The sequence below is a fragment of the Halichoerus grypus genome, chromosome 15 (genome assembly GCF_964656455.1).
Source record: "Halichoerus grypus chromosome 15, mHalGry1.hap1.1, whole genome shotgun sequence".
NCBI lineage: Eukaryota > Metazoa > Chordata > Mammalia > Carnivora > Phocidae > Halichoerus > Halichoerus grypus.
In genome coordinates, this window is record NC_135726.1 from 7,301,327 (window position 1) to 7,319,820 (window position 18,494).

Genomic DNA, 18,494 nt, shown 5'->3' on the forward strand with positions numbered 1-18,494 from the left:
CAAATCTGTCCTGAAACATCAAACACTAAAAAACCATACATTTATTGTCTAAATCCGGGTACCCTTGGGAGTAAAAAGGGGTGCTATTAATAGATTTGGGAGACAACAGACTAAAGCAGTGTTATTCCAGGCAAATCACATTCTCCTATTTGATACCTTCCTTTCTCCTCACTTTCATCTGGCGATTTCATGGCTTATCTCATGGAGAATAGAGAAATAATAGAAATGAGTTCCAAACCTGACAACAACTTCATCTGCAGCTGTGTTCTTGGCCTTCCTTGTTCTTCCAGTGGATGGTGTATTAGTTTCCTGTGGCTTCCATACTAACTTACTATAAACTTGGTGGCTAAAAATGACAAAAATGTATTCTCTCACAGTTCTGGAGGCTAGAAGTCTGAAATCAAGGTGTTGGCAAGGCCACACTCCCTCTAATGGCTTTGGGGAAGAATTCTTTCTTCCCGGTTTCTGATGGTTGCTGGCAATCCTTGGCATTCCTTAGCTATAGACACATTGCTCCAATCTCTGTTCTCATTGTCACATGGCATTCTTCTGATGTGTCCTTGTCTCTATTTTCTCTTCGTATAAGGACACCAGTTATTGGATTAGGGACCAGCTTTATCCTGTATGATCTCATCTTAACTAACTACATCTACAAGTAAGGTCACATTCAAGGGTTCCAGGGGAACATGAATTTTAGGGGGACACTATTCAACCCGGTACAGATGGACTCCCAAATCCAACCCCTCCACTTTGGCTGTCTGCATCCCCTTCCCATTGGCCTTTTCAAAGACTCTGTTCCTGCAGTTCTCTCTTCTCTCTGGTGCATGACCATTACCTCCTCTTTAGTGTGTCATTCCTATCATGGCACAGACATGCTGTCATACTGTCTATATTAAAAGCCCTTCCCACATGCAGGGCTCCCCTCCATCTACTGACCCACTTCTCTGCTCTTTATAGCAAAAGGCCTTGAATGAGTCACCTGTGCTCACCATCTGCACTTCCTCTCTGCCCGAATTCTCTTTAACTCACTTTGGTCTAGGTTTCAACTTTACTGCTCCACTACAACTAGTCCTGTCAGGGTCACCAGAGATTTCCATCTCGCCAAATCCTTTCCAGTGATATTTAATGATCAGTCCTGTCTCTCACTTGGATTTGGGACACAATGCTTTCTTGGTTCCTTCCTATTTCAAGCCTCCCATTCTCAGACTCCTTTGCTGGCTCCTCACCTTCTTCTTCCTGACCTTTAAATGCCAAATGTTTCTAGGCCCTCTTCTCTTTCAGGTCTGTGCCCACTCCACCAATGACTATCACTAGTCCCTTTGCTTGCCATTGGTATGCTGATCACTCCTGCCACATGTCCAGTCCCAGTTCCTGACTCACCTCTTGAATACCCCTTTATCTGTACTTGCATACACATCTTAAAATTAGCATGTCCTAGAACTGAACCATCGATTTCCCTCCACCCAGCATTTATGCCACCTTCAAAATGCACCATCCTCCATTTTCCCCCCTCAGTAAATGGAACCTCCCTCCTTCCAGACACTCAGACCAAAAATTTAGTGTTCTTCTGCTTCTACACATATCTTCCTGTGTCCCCCCAGTCCCAACCACTCCCCTTCATCTTGATGCAGTCCTTCTTAGGCCACATCACTAGGATCTTCTACCTGGACTTCTGTAATGGCGTCCAGCATTCCTCTTGTCCCTCTCCATTCCATTCTCTACCCAGGAGCCAATCCAATCATGTCATTCTCTTGTTCAAAGCTTCCCCACTGACCTTTCATCTCATATCACTTAGAGTGGAATCCAAATTCTTTGCCTACCTACAAGTCCCAACATATACCTGGACGTTGGTTAGCTCTTTGACTTCCCTCTTCCTGTGCTCCCTCAGCTTCACCTATACTAGCTTAACTGTGGGACCTTGATCATACCAAGTTCTTCAACCTCAGGGCTTTGCCTGTGCTGTTTTCTCCCGCTGACATTCTCTGCCCTCTGATTTGATTTGTTCTCTCTCATTTTGTTCAGGTTTTAGCTCAAATGTCACTGCCTTAGTGAGGTCTTGCCTAACCACCTTATCTAAACCAATTCTCCCCTCCTGGCCCCTGTATACACCCAACTCACTTTCCCTCTGTCTTTTTACCTAGTTTCATTTTTCTTCATACTTGTTATCAATACCTGAAATGATACTATATATGCATTTTGTTTTCTTGTCCCTTTCCTCCACTATACTGTAAACTTCATGAGGGCAAGGCTTTATTTGTCGTGTTCAGTGAGAATAATACCTAGCATGTTGTACTGAATAAGTATGACTTTACTTCAATTTTTAATATTATTACTAAAGCAAAGTATTTTTAAATTAATGCTAAAAATAAAGTTTAATTAGTAACAAGAGTTTTTGTATGGCTTGAGAAAAATATTCATTTTGAAGGTGTTATTTGATTTAATGGCTTTCTATAGGAATCCTGAACATTCAAGGATATTAGTGATACATATCAAGTTTGAAGCTGGTTTTAGTAGTTTTAATAGTAATTATAACAAATACCATTATTCAGCCCTTATTACAGTGACAGGTGCTTTGTATGGATTATCTTATCTAATTCTTAAAACAACTCTATAGGGTATTTATCACCTCAATTTACAGATGTGGTGTGGTAGTTTAAAATACGTCCACAAATTCTTTGATAGACCTCCCTTTAAAAGGTGGGAGCTAATTTGCCTCCTCTTGAGGGGGGGGGGTAGGCTTAGTGGCTCAGTTCTAAAGAATAGAAGATGGTGGAAGTGACAATGCTTGGTTTCTAAGATTAGATGGTCAAAGCCGTTGTGACTTTCTCCTTGTTCTTTCTCTTGGATCACCCAACCTAGGTCATAGTTTTCTCATCTTTGACGCAAAAGGCATGGGCCTGACATCCCCAGTCACACAGTCTGACGTGTTGTAAATTGCCTCTGCATCAAATAGCTTTAGCATGGACCAACACATCATATTAATTAGGGGCTCTATTCTAGAAAGAGCTGAAGCTTTGACAGTTCTGCTCTATTTTCTTAAATTTTTTTATTGTTATGTTAATCACTATACTATCATTAGTTTTTGATGTAGTGTTCCATGATTCATTGTTTGTGTATAACACCCAGTGCTCCATGCAGAACGTGCCCTCTTTAATACCCATCACCAGGCTAACCATCCTCCCACCCCCCACAGTTTTGCTCTATTTTGTTGGATTTCGGGGACTAGATGAGAATGGCATGAGGTCACTCAGGCAAACTTATGAAGAGATCTGCATGGCTAGGACCTGAAGCCTCCTGCCAGTCAGCCATGTGTGGGCACCATCTTGGAGGTAGAACCTCCAGACTCAGTAAAACCTTCAAATAACTGCTGTCCTAGCCAACAGTTTGACTGCAATCCCATAAGAGACTATTAAGTCAGAACCACCCAGCTAAGCTGCTCCTGAATCTCCAACATAGAGATACTATGAGATAAAAATACCTTTTGTTTTAAGCCACTAAGTTTTGGGGATAGTTGATTGTGCGGCCAAAAATAAATACATTTGTAAATGGAAGGACGGCATGGTTGAGTCAAGAAGCTCACAGCATATAGCTAGTAGTGATGATGCAAGAATCCAGGCATTCTGATTCTATAGTCTACAGGTTCAACCACCATACTATATAGAAGGTCAAGATCATGTCTCAAGTAATTGCCACATTCTAATCCACTGTCAGGGTAGTGAATACAATCTTTTCTTGGCTATTAAACTGGCTGGTCTTGCTCCATCACAAGGTCATGTTCTAGGCAGCCACTGCCCTTGCTTCTAAGTCCTCATTCTGCCCCAGGTTTGTTCCACCATATAGTGGATATCTATCTCACCAGTATGTCTTTGTCCATTCCTCTGGGCTTCTGCTCATTCCCATTTCCAATCATGTAATTCTGGTCAAGCTGCCAAATATTGTACTCTTCTTGCCCCATAGGTGGGTATGTGACTTAAGCTGGCCAATCATAGAGTACTATCAGTGATTGACTACAGTAATTGGGCCACAATAAGAGCATATGATCTACAATCAGCCAAGCAGAGCCTTTCCCTGGATTTATATTATATTATATTATATTATATTATATTATATTATTATATTTTATATGTCCTTTGAGAGCTTGAATCCAGCCAACCCTGAGAGCAATTCCATCCTTTTCTAATCTATGTGAGTCAATAAATTATTTGTTTTAAATCAGTTTGAGTTGAGTTTTATCACTTGCCCTTAAGTTATGACTAGTACGAAGAGTCTGTCCTAGTTTTTGGAATATGATAGGTATCTCCCATTCTCCATAAGCAACAATGGTTCTATGTCATTTGAAGAATCTGGAACAGAACTGTGCATTGGTTGGGTCACCCTTCCCACAGAGGATGAAGAACCTTCCCTTCATCCTTCAGGAAGCATCTGGATTTTCTGGAAGCCAGTGATGGTCTGGAGGCAAGCTCAAAATAAAACAATGTTATGACGGATGGGTAGTTCAGTCACTCAGTTTAAAACCTTAGTCATCTCTGTATCCTTTCTTTCCTTAGTTGCTCACCCCTCCCCCAACTCTCAACACACACACACACACACACACACACACATCCTGTTAGTCATCAAGTCTTGTTGATGTGGATCAAATGCTTTATGGAAGTAAATGGAATGACCATAATGAAAGTTGGTGGCTGGTGGGGTTCTTCCTTGCAAAATCCAGTTTTTCTTCTTCATTTCTACTGCTACCTCTATGGACCACTGCAATTGGTCTCCCTATCTCTAACCTCAATCCCTAAAGTCCATTTCTCCTATTTCTTCTAGAATTTGTTTTCTAAAGCACACTTTTGATTGGTACATGCTTTTGATGATTTAAAAGTCTTCTCCAGTTTTTCACTGCTGACTTGTTAAATTGCAAACCATTCAAGACTCTCCATGAACTGACCCACATTTGCTATCCAATGTCCTATGACCTTGATGGATCAGTCTTCTAGTCTTCCAGCACCCCTCCCATTGCAGCACCACCTACCACTTACTCTTACCTCTTTCCCTAAATAAAATACTGTCCTTCCTTTCCAATAAGTCTTCAAGATACATTTCAATTTACCTCCTTCATAAGATATTCCCTGAGCATGCCAATCCACAGTGAATAACCTCTTCTGTGAATTCTGTAACAATTTTTGTCTAGACAAGGTTTTTTCAAAGTGTGCTCACATTCCCAAAGAGAATTTGGCCAGTACAAGTCAAGTTTTTGGTGTTTTTATAAAACTACTGATTATATATTCAAATTTGTCTGAGCAGATTATTTCCAAACCGAGTTTCTTTCTTGTCTTCTACTTCCAAATTACATCCTCATGCTATGATGGTGCATTTATTCCCAAGTACAAATTAAGGATCATTAAGATTTGTTTTGTGACCTACAGATTGAAAACTTTATCATTAATGTTATTATTTAAAACCATAACCACTGGGAAAATAGTATGAAAAGGGGAGAGGACTGCTATAACAATTTCTACAGTTTTTAAACCAAATATACTTTATTTCTGCACACTCACCCTTCCCCCCTCATTGTTTTAATATGAGATTTTAACTAGAAATTGGTATAAAATCTGTTGTATTGGCATAGCCTGACAAACATTCATTGTGTACTCACTCTCTGCCAGGAATAGTGATAGATGCTTGTGATACAAAGATAAACAAGCCCCTGTGGGAAGAAGAAGAGTTTTCCAGATGGATTCCATGTGGAAGGACATTTTAGACAGAGGGAACAGCATATGCAAACTCGTGTGTCCTGGAATGAGCCAGACATGAAAACTCTGTGGTTCAGATTCTAAGCAATTTTTTTTTATTGAAAAATTTGGTGACTTTTAAAAGTTTGACAGCCTCTAGATTAAACCCTTTCTCTTGGGGCGCCTGGGTGGCTCAGTTGGTTAAGCGACTGCCTTCGGCTCAGGTCATGATCTCAGGGTTCTGGGATCAAGCCCTGCGTTGGGCTCCCTGCTCGGCGGGAAGCCTGCTTCTCCCTTTCTCACTCCCCCTGCTTGTGTTCCCTCTCTTGCTGTCTCTCTCTCTGTCAAATAAATAAATAAAAATCTTTAAAAATAATAAAAAAATAATAAAAAAATAAAAAATAAATGAACCCTTTCTCTTTGTCATACACTCTCCTCCACCATCTCTCTCTCCACGAGGGCAGTTCAGGGTCCTGATTCAGACACAAATAACCTTTATTGGGTTCCACTGCTATAGGCCACATCATATATATACATAGATCTCTATTTAATTCTCACTTCATTTTAGGTGTTTATCACCATCCCCAATTTAGAGATGAGTAAAGTGACTTGTCTAAAGTCTCACAAATAGGAAATGAAGGAGGATGTGAGTTATGTCCACTTCTCATCTGGAGAAAATGACCAACTGGGCATTTTTGGTGCTGGGATGAGAAAGACCTTCCTTCTAAGTTCAGAACAGCCTGTCTTTCCAGATTCTGATTTAACCGTATCACTTACAGAGAGAAGCCTTTAAACAGAAGGGTGAACATTTACCCAGGATCTTGGTAGGGAGAGACTTTAAGGAGTTTGTACTTGAGAGTGCTTCTCCAGTTCTTTGAGCTCTGGAGTTTGGCACGTAGTAGAACTCCTTTTTGTTGAACGACTGAATCCTGTTCACATGCCTGTGGCTGGTTTCTCTTCTTGGATCCAAAGCCCCTCGAGGGCAGAGCCCCAGTTATGCCTATCTAGGGACACTGTGTAGTTGGGTAGGCTTTGGAAAATGTTTGAGTAGTGGATGAGTGAATGAATGGGGGACGGAGGGCAGCTGTTGATGGGAGGCCACGCCTGGATCTAAAGACTTTCCAGGGTTTAATGGGGTGTCGTGTTGGGGCCTCTGCTTGGGCCACGTCTTTCCTCCTCCCCGGGGCCTCCACGTCTTACAAACCAGACTGGAGGGAGGGGCTATGCAGCCAGGGAGGGGCTGCGCAGCCCCTAGGGGCCAGGTCTCCTAGTACAGCGCCCACTCCCTCCCTGGGTTGGGTGGGGGTGGGGAGTGGAAGAGGTGAGGCCCCGGGCCGGCTGAGCCCAGCCGGGGCCCCTTCCCTGGGCCCTGCCACGGCAGCTTTCTACCTGCCTCGCCGGCCGCCCCTTCGCTGCCCCGGGCTGGGTGCGCCCAGCGGGCACCTGGCCCGCCACCCCGGGGGGCCCCGCCGCCGCCTCCGGAGCCGGCCCGGGGTGGCGGGGCGGGCCCGAGCGCTCCACGGCTCCGGGACCGGTCCCCCGGGGCGCGGCCGGGCAGCCGCCCCCGCCCCCCCCTCCCCGGGGGCCGGGCCGGGCTCCCGGGGGGCGGGGACTCGCCCAGTGGCAGCAGCGTCCGGGCCGGCGGCGGGCGCGGGGCGGCTTCCTGCAGGCGGCGCCGGGGCGAGCCGTTGCCCGCTGCAGCCACCGCCGCCGGGTCGCCGGGTCGCGGGGGCCGCGGCGCTCGGGCCGCGTCGGTGCCTCCCGGGCGCGCTGCGCGGCCGTCGCTGCTGCCCGCGCTCGTGCCGCCGCCGCCGCCGCCGCCGCTGCCGGTTACGCCAGCCCCGCCGCCGCCCGCTCTGATTCTGCGCATAGGCAGCCCCCAAGCCTGTCATTCTGCAAAAACACAGTTTACTCAACACACCACACACACACTCACACACACACGCGCGCACACACACGCGCACACTGGCCCCCTCGCGCACACGCACGGAGGGCGCGAGCGAGCAGACGCGCACACCCGGCGAGCCAAGTTCCGCAGCCTGGCATGGCTTCTGGGGACCTTTACGAGGTACGGGGACGCGGGGGCGCGGCCGGCCCCGGCCCGCGGGCGGCGGGCGGCGGCGGGCGGCCGGGACCGGGCCGGGGCCGGGGCCGGGCGCGAGCCGGAGTTGCCGAGCCCGCGGCGGCGGCGGCGGCGGCGGCGGCCGAAGGGCGGCGGGGGCCGGGCGCGCCTCCCGCCCGCCCGCCCTCCCGCGGCGCCCGCGCCCGCTCCCTCTTTCTCTTTCTCTCGCACACACACTCTCTTACTCCATCTACTTTGCGGCCTTGGAGGGGAAGGAGGAAGCCGGGCGGAGCCGGGGCGGGGGAGGTAGCGGTCCCGGGGAGGTGTTTCTCGCCCGACGAGCCGCCTCGAGTGCAGAAAGTACAGGTAAAAGTCGGCGCCGGACGTGCCGGGAACGCGGGGGGCCGCGCGGCGACCGGCGGGGGTGCGGGGCGGGGGGTGCGCGGCCCGGGCTGGGCCGGGGGCGCGGGAGAGGAGGGGGGCGGGCGTGGGAGCGGAGCCCAGCCCCGGCGAGGCGGGGTCCGGGGGGGGGATGGAGGGAGACTGCGAGGGGGGCATCCGGGTTGGGGTTCGGGAGACACCCGCCAAAGCAATCCCCGGGGCCACCGGGCCGCCGCCTCCCTCCCCCCACCTGCTGCCCCCGCCACCGGCTCGGAAGCCCTCCAGGCCGGGGCGTGGGGGAGGTCCTTGCGGGTGTCGTGCTCGCTGGGGGCGAGAGGGGGCGCTGCAGAGGGCCCTGTGTGGAAGGGAGGAGAACATGGAAGTCGGAGGTGGGTGGTAACATGTTGCTGGAGGACCTGGGATGTCAGCCCTGCTCCCGACACTCTGCGTCACCCTCAATGGATACCTGTCCACCCAGGTCCACCCAGGTAGTGGCCAGCCTCGGAGACTTTGAAAGCGTCTTAAAAGTGGTCAAGGAAGATGTTAGTCTGGCATCTGTGAAACAATGGAGGAATAGCCTTGGCCTCCTGGAGCTGGGTTGTAGCTAGCTCTGGACACAACTGTTCCAGCTTTTGGGTTCCCAACAAGTGGACAAAACGAGAAACAAGCCCCACTTCCTGGGAAGAATGCCTCCAAAACGGTGTTGGCCCCAAGGTGAGGGTCAGAGTACGGAAGCTAAGAGACCAGCCATCTTCAACCAGAAGGCCCACTGATCCTCCAAGAAACCAGCGTCAGCGCTCGGCCTGGACCTGCTCTCCCTAAATAAATAAGTCCGTGAACACTAGCCCTGCCTCTCAAGGCTCCTGACTGAATTGAGATGAGCACCCTGAAGGGGTGGAATTAACCTAATGGGTTAGAAACTACAGGGGTGATTCACCCACAAGAGACTGTAGGGGTGGTTCACCTACCATGAGCTTTTTCCTGTGGGCCCTCTGGGCGGCTGAAGCTTTTCAGATGGTAGATTTGCTGGCTGTTGTGAGAGAAGAATGGAGAACAGGCAAGTTAGTGTCTTGGCGTCCTTTGTGACTGGGGTCTCTCAGATGATGCTGGACTTGGTGAGGCCCAGTCATGGACACTACTAACCAGTGGGCTCAGACGGAACAGGTGAGTGATCTTAGCACTCCTTGAAAGAATGCTGCAAATTGACCTCAACCCTACTGCCTTCCTCATCCTTATGCTAATAAGGAAGGTGAAGTTCGGTAGAAATCTGATGAAGAACTTTGACAGATCATGGCCAATGTGTCATGCAAGCACTTAGGTCTGTTTCAAGATGGCGGACAATGTCTGAAACCAAAAGTTGAAGCACAGTAAAATGGGAGGTCTGATTGAGCTTTTCCAAGGATAACCAGCACTGTTAGGACATTGGTCAAGAGTAGACACTCTTCAGGGGCAAAGCTTATCTCCTGAGCAGTGTGGATTTTTCTGCCCATTTATACTGAGTCAACCTAGAGCTGCTCACATGGCCTGGGTGCATTGTGAAGGTATTAAAAGGCTGTATCAGGAGCTGTCAGTATTTCTGCATTTGAAGTTTGGAACTTATGAACCTTCTGGGGATAATTTCTTTTTTAATGTTCACCTGAAACTATCCTCCTTAACATTGGTAATCATAATATGTTAAGGGGAATTTTCACACTGGCCTTGGAACTATCTTAGCACCTCAAGAGTTCTTGCTGGAGTTCGATAAACAGGACAATAATAATAATTACTTATGTGATAGTAGGTAATTGTACTAGGTGTGAAATAGTTTTCCCATAGCTGATTATTTGTATTGTCATTACTAAAAGAGCTAACTTGCATTATGAGAATATAACCAATGTTAACATTTTTATGGGCTGTGTCTACATTATATAACGTATACAGAAGAATTTAATTTGTTGTCCAAATTTAGCTTTAAAAACAATTAAGTGCTGAGAAATGTACATTAGTGTATATATTTCTAACTGTAAAATTGTGTGTGTAAAAAATAGGATGTTGATTTAAGGACAGATCTTGGAATACCTAGTATATTGACCTTGAAAGACAAAAAAGAAGAAAACTGATCTTACTCTTAATTATGGTATTACATTGATTAAATATTATATTCAAGTATATAAAGATGGCTTTTTATAACCTCTAACCAAGAAACCATACCTTGAGTGGGCTAAGAACAATGATATTTGTAATTGATATATTTTACCTGTGTGTCTACTGGCACTATCCTTGACCCTTTATAGTGAAGATAAGATTTGGATTATAGAGATTCTTCATATTCTCATTGGTGCTTCAGATAACTGTAAAGAGTAAACCTTCCTCAGATAGCATTTTTTTTAAGGAATAGATACTGATTTAAAAACTGTCAGAAAATAAAAACTTTATGTAATGGCACTCTTCAGTCATAATGAGGAAATACAGAATCAAGCTCCCTTTCCAAAATTTTTGATCTCGATAGGTGGTTCTGCTTTGTTTCCCCTATAGAAGAGTTCTTACCCTCTTTTGGTGTATTATAGTCATCACTTATAGAAAGGTGATCTTAAATATTGGCTGATTAACTTAGAGTCAGGCATCTGGATACAAAATGAAATTCTCATCCAGATGCTCTGGTCTACATTCTGCTAGATGTAAGTGTCATAAAGTGGCAGTCTGTGAGCAGGTCTGGGCTATCTATGTATTTTGCTTTGCCTCCATGGTAGATAAGAAAAATGGATTTGAGTATCTTTAGATGGTACGTGTCATCTCTATTTTGTCCTTGTCCCAGTGCTCCCTATTACCATGTGCCCATTCTTACATTACTTACCTGGCTCCAGCAAGCATTAGAGTTTGCAACCCCAGGAATATAGTCCGTCATTCACTAAGATGTTTGGGTATCAGGAAGACATAATCAGGGAATAAGGAGCCCAATTCTCTTGTCTAGTCCCTCTCTGTGTCCCTAGCTCCTTGCACATTCAAATACTCATTGACAGAATCAGTGAACAGAAGACCGAATTAAGGGTTTATAAAGTATGTTGACTGACCTTTGTTATCCTTGTATTGACTGTTTACCTTCTGTTCTCTTTTCCTCCCCAGCTTGTGATCACTCAGTGGTGGTAACACCATGTGTATGGGTGGCTCTCAGTTCTCTCTGGAAGGAAGTGTGGCTGAGTCCCTTTCCAGAGACCCAGACTGTTACTCATTAGAAGGATTGGATGCAACTAAGCTTCAACCATGTGGCTTTCCATGTGACTGTTGGGTGGTGTTTAACACTCCCTTGTGATTAGCTGACAATGGTGGAGGAGGTCTCTCTCTCCTTCTTTGGCAAAATTGTTCAAAGAGAATGCTGTGTATCTGTAGACAAAGTCAGTAGCTAAGATGGACTTGACAGGGATAGTTCCTTGTGTGTTTGTCAACAGTTTATTTATACACCCCAGAGTTCTTTCTTAAAAGGATGAAATGTGCCATATGTCTTTTTTTGGGGGAGGAATGATAAGCATGCCTGCATCCATCCATCTCTAATATATATATGTGTGTGATTATGTGTATGTTTGTGTGTGTACGTATGAAAATACTGCCTTCCTTTCATTCCCAATAAGATAAATAACAATAATAATAGGGTAATTTTAGTTTTTTGAAAGTTTACTTTCGTTAAAAATCGACTCTGCTACAATGATGAACGTGCGCATTCTGCCTTTGTATTTTGCAAAATCACACACTAAAAAATGGGAAAATATGGGTTTATGGGAAAAATAGGATTGAGGCAGACTGTTGAAAACTTACGGAATTTTGTAAGGGGGAATTTTGGGCTCATGCCTTCTCTTTGTAGATCGCAGGGGGCATTTGTTTCTAATAGACACCATTTTCATCAAAATTACATCTGGCCTAGGGCATAGGCCTTTTCATTCTTCTTTATTGGGAGAAATGTTTTCATAGCTTCTTCATCTGCAGCTTCACCAGGCAGGTTAACCTAGTAGAGAGCATAGTGGTTCCGGAAGCCATAATCTGCCACCACTCGTGTTAAAGGAAGGCACTGGAGTGCATTTTCAGCTTTGTTCCAAGGTCTTCATGTATCATTAAGTCTTTCTGTTTCTTTGTGAGTGTGCTTTGCTAGATTGCTTCAGAATATTAACAAGCTAGGAAACATAACATAAGAATCAATACAACTTACTTGTTATACTGACATCATTTCCCTATTTACCAGTCATACCCGAGGTAATTCCTGTCAAACGTGTGGTAGCCGAATAGACAGTCAGTGATATATCTTCTCTGTACCAGTATTTGAAGAAACAGGTATCTTCAAAGAGAATATATTGGTTGAGTTGAATTGATTCCTGGGCACATAGTAGGCACATGGTGAATATTGAATGGAACTGTGATTCTCCTGTCTTTTGAAAGTTATTTTAAATTATCCCCTGTGGGTAAATATCAGCTTATTTTCAGATAGACTTTTATGTCAAGTCATTCTTCATTGCATAAGATCATTTCTTCAGGGGCTTAAACTGTCCTTGAAAGGAATTTATACAGCTCCTTGCAATCTGACCAATTGCTAAGGAATGGTTCAGACATGGTAATTATCTAAGATCTTAAGTATTAGAGACACACATTTAGATTCCAAAGTTACAGGTCTTTCTGTCTCTTGGATGGTGAAGAAAGATATAGATATGGCTGAATTCATAGCACCATCTTTGATTTGTTCATTATATATTACTAGAACCCAAATATATGCCAGTCACTAGGGAAAAGATGAGATTGTATTTTCCATAAGTCCATAGTCTGGTAGAGATATAGTTAAGAAAATACGCAGTTTGGGCACCTGGGTGGCTCAGTTGGTTAAGCGTCTGCCTTTGGCTCAGGTCATGATCCCAGGGTTCTGGGATCGAGTCCCACATCGGGACTGTGGGACTGCTTCTCCCTCTCCCTCTGTGATCTCTCTCACTTTCACTGTCTCTCAAATAAATAAAATCTAAAAAAAAAAAAAAAAGAAAATATAAAGTTTACAGTGCAATGGGAAAAGTGTTAATACAAGGGAAGATGGGGTTCTCTGGGATGTTGGGGGGAATCCAGCCTTGGGGGGAGTGGAAGGCTTCTTAGGAGAGGTGGTGGCCATGGAGGAGTGTAAGAAAATGAGCTTTCCCCACCCCTCATCCCCTCAAATTGAGAGAAAGGCAGGAGTTGAGGGATAACTCTTTTGATTTTTGTTTTGGTCCATTAGGTGGATAGTGGAGCCAGTCATGGAGATGGAGAGCCCAGGAAGAAGCATTAATTGAAAGCAGTGGGGTGGTGGAAAGGACAGTGAGTTCAGAGTGTTTGTGGAACATCTGGGTATAGAGGTCCACAGCAGTAGCCATGTGAGCCTGAAGCTCAGAAGGAGCACCTGGCACGGGTGATTGGGAATCATTAGTGTATAGATCATAATAAAGCCGAAGGACCAGGTGTAAACATGAGGAGGGTCCAGTGATGGGATACTGGAGAAAACGGACATTTAAAGGATGGAAGAAGAGAAAGAAGTGATATCAGATTTCTAAGGAATAGGAAGACAGAAGGAAAAACAAGAGGCTCTGCTGTTATGGAATGCAGTGGGAAACAGTATTTCTAGAAAGAAGGTGTAGTCTACAGTGTCCTTTGGATTTAATAACCAGGAAGTCATTGATAACCTTAGGGAGCATCTGTTCCATAGAGTGTGTTGGTGGTGAGGGAGGGCCTGATTGCAGTATGATGATGAGCAAGGGGGTGTGGGGAATGTGGATACAGAGACATCGTCTGTGGGCAGCACTTTTAAGAATCTTGGGCGTGATTGTGTAGAGAGAGTGAATATGATATCCAGGGGTGAAGTGGGAGAATGGATCAGCCATCTCCATTCCCTTGGTTCTGCACATGGCTCTGCTACTTTCGATGACTTGGATAACAACTGTCATGTAGACAGCGGGTTATGGGACTTGCATTTGTGAGGAAGGGATTTTCCATAAACCCTACAAACCCCTCTCCTGCTGACCTATGACAGTGGGGTCTGGCATCTTCAGTAATTTTAGCTGGAGAAAAAAGTAGAACATATATAATGTGGTGATACAGAACGTCTCTACAGATCTTGGTCAAGGAAAAGATCTTGCTAAATTGAGGACAAGGAGATAAATTTCTTCATTAAGGGTTTGTCATACCAGCATTTTTCTGGCAGGAGAGGGATGGTGGACAGATCACCATGGTGCTATAGATAAATGGGCATGAGAGTGTTTTAGGTGTCAACTTAGCTGTTCTGTGAAACGCCAAAGTAGGTCTTGTTGTGAGGCTATTTTGTAGATGTGATTAAAGTCCATAATCAGTTGAATTTAAGGGAGATAGTCTAGATAATCTTGGTGGGCCTGATTCAGTCAGAACTGAGGCTTACCTGAAGAAGAAAAAATTCCACCTGTGGATAGCAGGTGCCGTTGGGAAGAGTTCCAGCTTGCTCTCCCTAATGACCTGTGCTGTGGACTTTGGACTGGCCTAGCCAGCCCCCCCCGCTCCCCACATAAGCGAATTCCTTGCAGTCTATCTCTTAATGTATATCCTAGTGGTTCTGCTTCCTTGACTGAATCCTGATCGTTAACAGCCAGGTTTCTGGTCCACCCTCTACCACTTGAAAACAGCGTGCTCCTAGATGTGTCCTTTAGGTTTTTTGAACCTGGACGGCCTGTGCTGTACAGGGAGATCTCTTCTGTTTTTGAAATCTCTCCCTCTGGTTGTGCCTGTTACTTCTTCAAATAAACCTCACTTAGTAGGGAGTGTCATCGTCTTGTTTGTCTGCATGTGTGAAGAACTTCAGGAACCCTGCCAGGTCTTGGTGTTCTGGCCCATGGGGCTTGCTCCTGAGCATGGCACACACTGCCATGCCAGGAGTTTCCCAGCCAAGGGGCCACCACGCTATTCTCAGTTTCTTGACCAGGGAGTTTTCCTCTCTGATTTTCATTTCCTTGTCTTCTAGTCCAGTGTTTTAAAAATTACGTTTCAGCGGGCCTTACTAACAAGCCATGGAGCTTATACAAAGTCTGGATTTGAATTTTCTTTAAAGAAATAGTCATTTGTTTAATAATCCATCAATCAAGGATTTATTATTTGTCAACGGTGTGCCTAGAACCATGCCAGATGCTGAGGCTGCAGCCACAAATGTCTTCTAAGCTGTTGTTCAGAATGTGACAAAGGCCTAACACCCACATATGGTTATATACCACACTTTTAACACATTGGAGTGTTCAGTACATTAAAAGGAACAGCCAGGTCAACTATTTTTTGTGAGTAGACCTCAGAATAGAGCTTTTCTTGCCATCTCTGGACATATCACTGTTTTAGCAACGTTGTAGGTCTGCAATGTTCTTAAAAAAAATTCGGACCTGTTTATAGCTCCTCACATAAAATTATACAGGCAAATACGCTTTACAGCACAGTGCACCCCACTCAGTTAAAAACCACTCAAAGTTCAAATGATGGTGGTTAGTGAATGTTCTAGACATGGTGTAATAATCATTGTGTGATAACTGACCATCTAATGCTTTGCCTCCTTATATTATGTAAAAGAGAGTGTTGGTGGTTTATTGAGAGTTCTAGGTCATTCTGCCCTTTTTTAATTTGAGAGAAGGAATATCAGTAGTTGTTATGTGTTAGAGGGTCAGCCACAAAACAAACATTTCCTTTGTTTCTTCTTTCAGACTTCAGGATCTGTTAGAATGCAGAATACCCTGAGATTACAATACAAGATCATAAAAACAAAGCAAGCCAAACCTGATACCAATTACAACCACTTTTCTTAGCAAATTAAAGATTGTTTTCTTATTTACAAGCAAACCAAATGCAGAAATAAATTGTTGAGGCTGTAACAGGAAGACAGCTAACAGTCTTGGACCTCACTGAAAAATTTCATTATTAATCAAAATAGGCATTATTGCTCTCATGAATTAGCTTAGTGCTAAAAAAGTGGCATAAGTTAAACTTACAAAAGACATCTACACTAAGAAATTATTGCACGTATTTGGTTTTATGTGTTAGGTTTCCCCGAACCATTTTTGATTGGGAAAAGGGTTCCATAGCTAAGTTCCAGCATTTTCTGCAAGGCTCTAAACTCTATGAGGGCAGGACCATGTCTGTATTAGTCGTGATGGCATTCCTAACTCATGGCCCTTTACTGGGTACATGGTAGCTTTTCATTAAATATTTGTCGAATGAGTGATTGAAAATATTTGAAACCTATGCTCTTAGGCCACCTTGCCTTTCTCTTGAGTGAGCTTCCTTTACTACTTCCTGTAGGGTTTTACTCTAAGATGATTCCTTCAGGTTGTCCTTGACATTCAAGATTCCATTTTTGCCTTCCACCAGATCTTGTATAGATTTATTAGGTAACGAAAGTCCCTTAAAGCAAATTGAAACATTTAAGGCATTGTCCTCATGATGAGTGGTAACTGGATTGAGAGTGGCCATTCTCTGAATCTGGCATGTGACAGAGCCCCTTTCACACCAACACACACAAAACTGTGCTTTACAGCTGCCTCTGTCCCTTGCAGTTCTGCCTCGTAGCTCTGCTCTAGCCTCAGTGACTTGGCCTAGTTTGATATACACCATCCATTTTAGGTTGAGCTGCCTGGACCCAAACTCAGAAATGGAGAATTCTATCTAGAGGGTATACTGAAGGCTCTCAGGAGAAACACGTGTAAGGAAGTGAGGAAGGCAAGGTGGGACAGATGGAGAAGCTGACCTGCAGTGACGTCACAACTGAGGTCTCACCTGATGCTATGGAAGCCTCTGGATCTGGGATAGCCCTTCAGAAATGTCCTACATTGAGGGCAGGGAACTGGGTCCTCATCTGCCTGTATCATCCAGTCACTGCTAGCAGGCTGTCCCACGGTGGGGTGGGGAGAGGTGGGGAGTGTATTCTTGGGCAGGGCAGTTCCCTTCGAGGGACACATCTGTGAACCTTCTGCGGCAGAGATATTCCTAGAAGCTGAGGGGATGGGCACATGGACCCTGACAAGGGGACCTGGGTGTAGTACATATGATCCACTGCACCATCAATTCTTGCCATTTTGATTGGTGAGCTGATTGGTGAGCTGATTTCACTGATTGGTGAGTCCCGCTCTCAGTCCTCCAGCATACACATCTGTCACCTTGCTTGTATTGTAGGTTTTTGGTGCCTCGCTTGGAGACATCATTTGTCACTTGCCAGCTTCTTGGGGCAGTCCAGGTCTTGAGTACTGACAGACTGGCCATGTGTTAGGATCGTGCTTGTGACTCCTTTGTTTTTCCATTTGGCATGTAGCACAGCATTGCATGCAGGGAAATAGTTCACATGCTGTCATTTCTGCTGGGTCTCCATCCCTTACTCTTGAAACATTTTCCTTGACTGATTCTCCCACTCCTGAGTTGCCTCTGTGTCCTCACTTTCTGCTGCCTGTTTCTTAAACTTCGGAGATTCTTAGAGTTTTGACCCAAGGTTCTTCTCTCTCATTGTGATGAGTGACTGTATGGATGATTTCCAAGTCTCTGACACTTGCCTGGGTTTTCCCTCTCAACTCCAGAGCTACCCCTCTTACTCCACTGGGACTCTTTACGCTCAAAATATCCAAAGTTGAGCTCCTGTGTAAATCTCACCTCTTCTCCTCGGTTCCTAGCCTCGTTAGTACCTCTGTCCATCAGTCCCACAGCTAGAAATATGGCCTCCTTTGTGCTGCCCAGACACCATGTATGTTCTGTTGGATCAGCATCCTGCGTATTTCCCAAATCTGACCTTTTCCCTTCATATTATCTCTCCCCACTTGAATTCAGGAGGCAACTCCCACAAGTTGGGTCACTCCAGAACCTCTCAGCTGATATCTGTGCATCTAGTCCAGTTTTTCTCCATACTGTACTCATGAGGAACTTTCTAAAATACCAGTGTTGCCATATCTCACCTCCTGCTGGTTCTCTGCTTACAGCTGTATTCTGTCCAGAGATGGGCTCTTGGTTCCCGGAATGTTCCACACGCTCTCTTTTATTTGTACCTTTCCAAATGACTAGGGTGCTCTCTGTTACCAACCCTGCCACCTTTTTGCTTCCTTAAATCCTGCTCATCCTTTATGTCTCAGTTTAGATGTTACTCTTGGCAAACCTTCCCTGGCTCATCAGCGGTTTTCTTTGGGCTCCTGTAGGACCCCATTCTTCCCTCATTATAGTACTCACTTCAGTATGTTGTAATTTATCATCTTATTTTCTAAGTCTCCTACCAGGTTGTAAGTTTTTTTTTGGGGGGGCAGGTATTCTCTCTGTCTTGTTCCAGCTTTAGCACCCAGCCCAGTGCAGGACGCAAAAAGCAATCTGTGTAATGA

At 45.1% G+C, this 18,494-nt stretch overlaps 1 protein-coding gene across 1 annotated transcript in view; it reads left to right on the plus strand.

The window, feature by feature from the left end:
- The first annotated feature begins 7,465 nt into the window (after positions 1 to 7,465).
- Positions 7,466 to 18,494, plus strand: part of CDYL2 (chromodomain Y like 2) — a 152,239-nt gene continuing 141,210 nt past the window's right edge. The window contains exon 1 of the mRNA XM_036084971.2: positions 7,466 to 7,785. Coding sequence (XP_035940864.1) covers positions 7,762 to 7,785 — 24 coding nt within the window. The 5' untranslated portion in view covers positions 7,466 to 7,761. The remainder of the gene's footprint in view (positions 7,786 to 18,494) is intronic.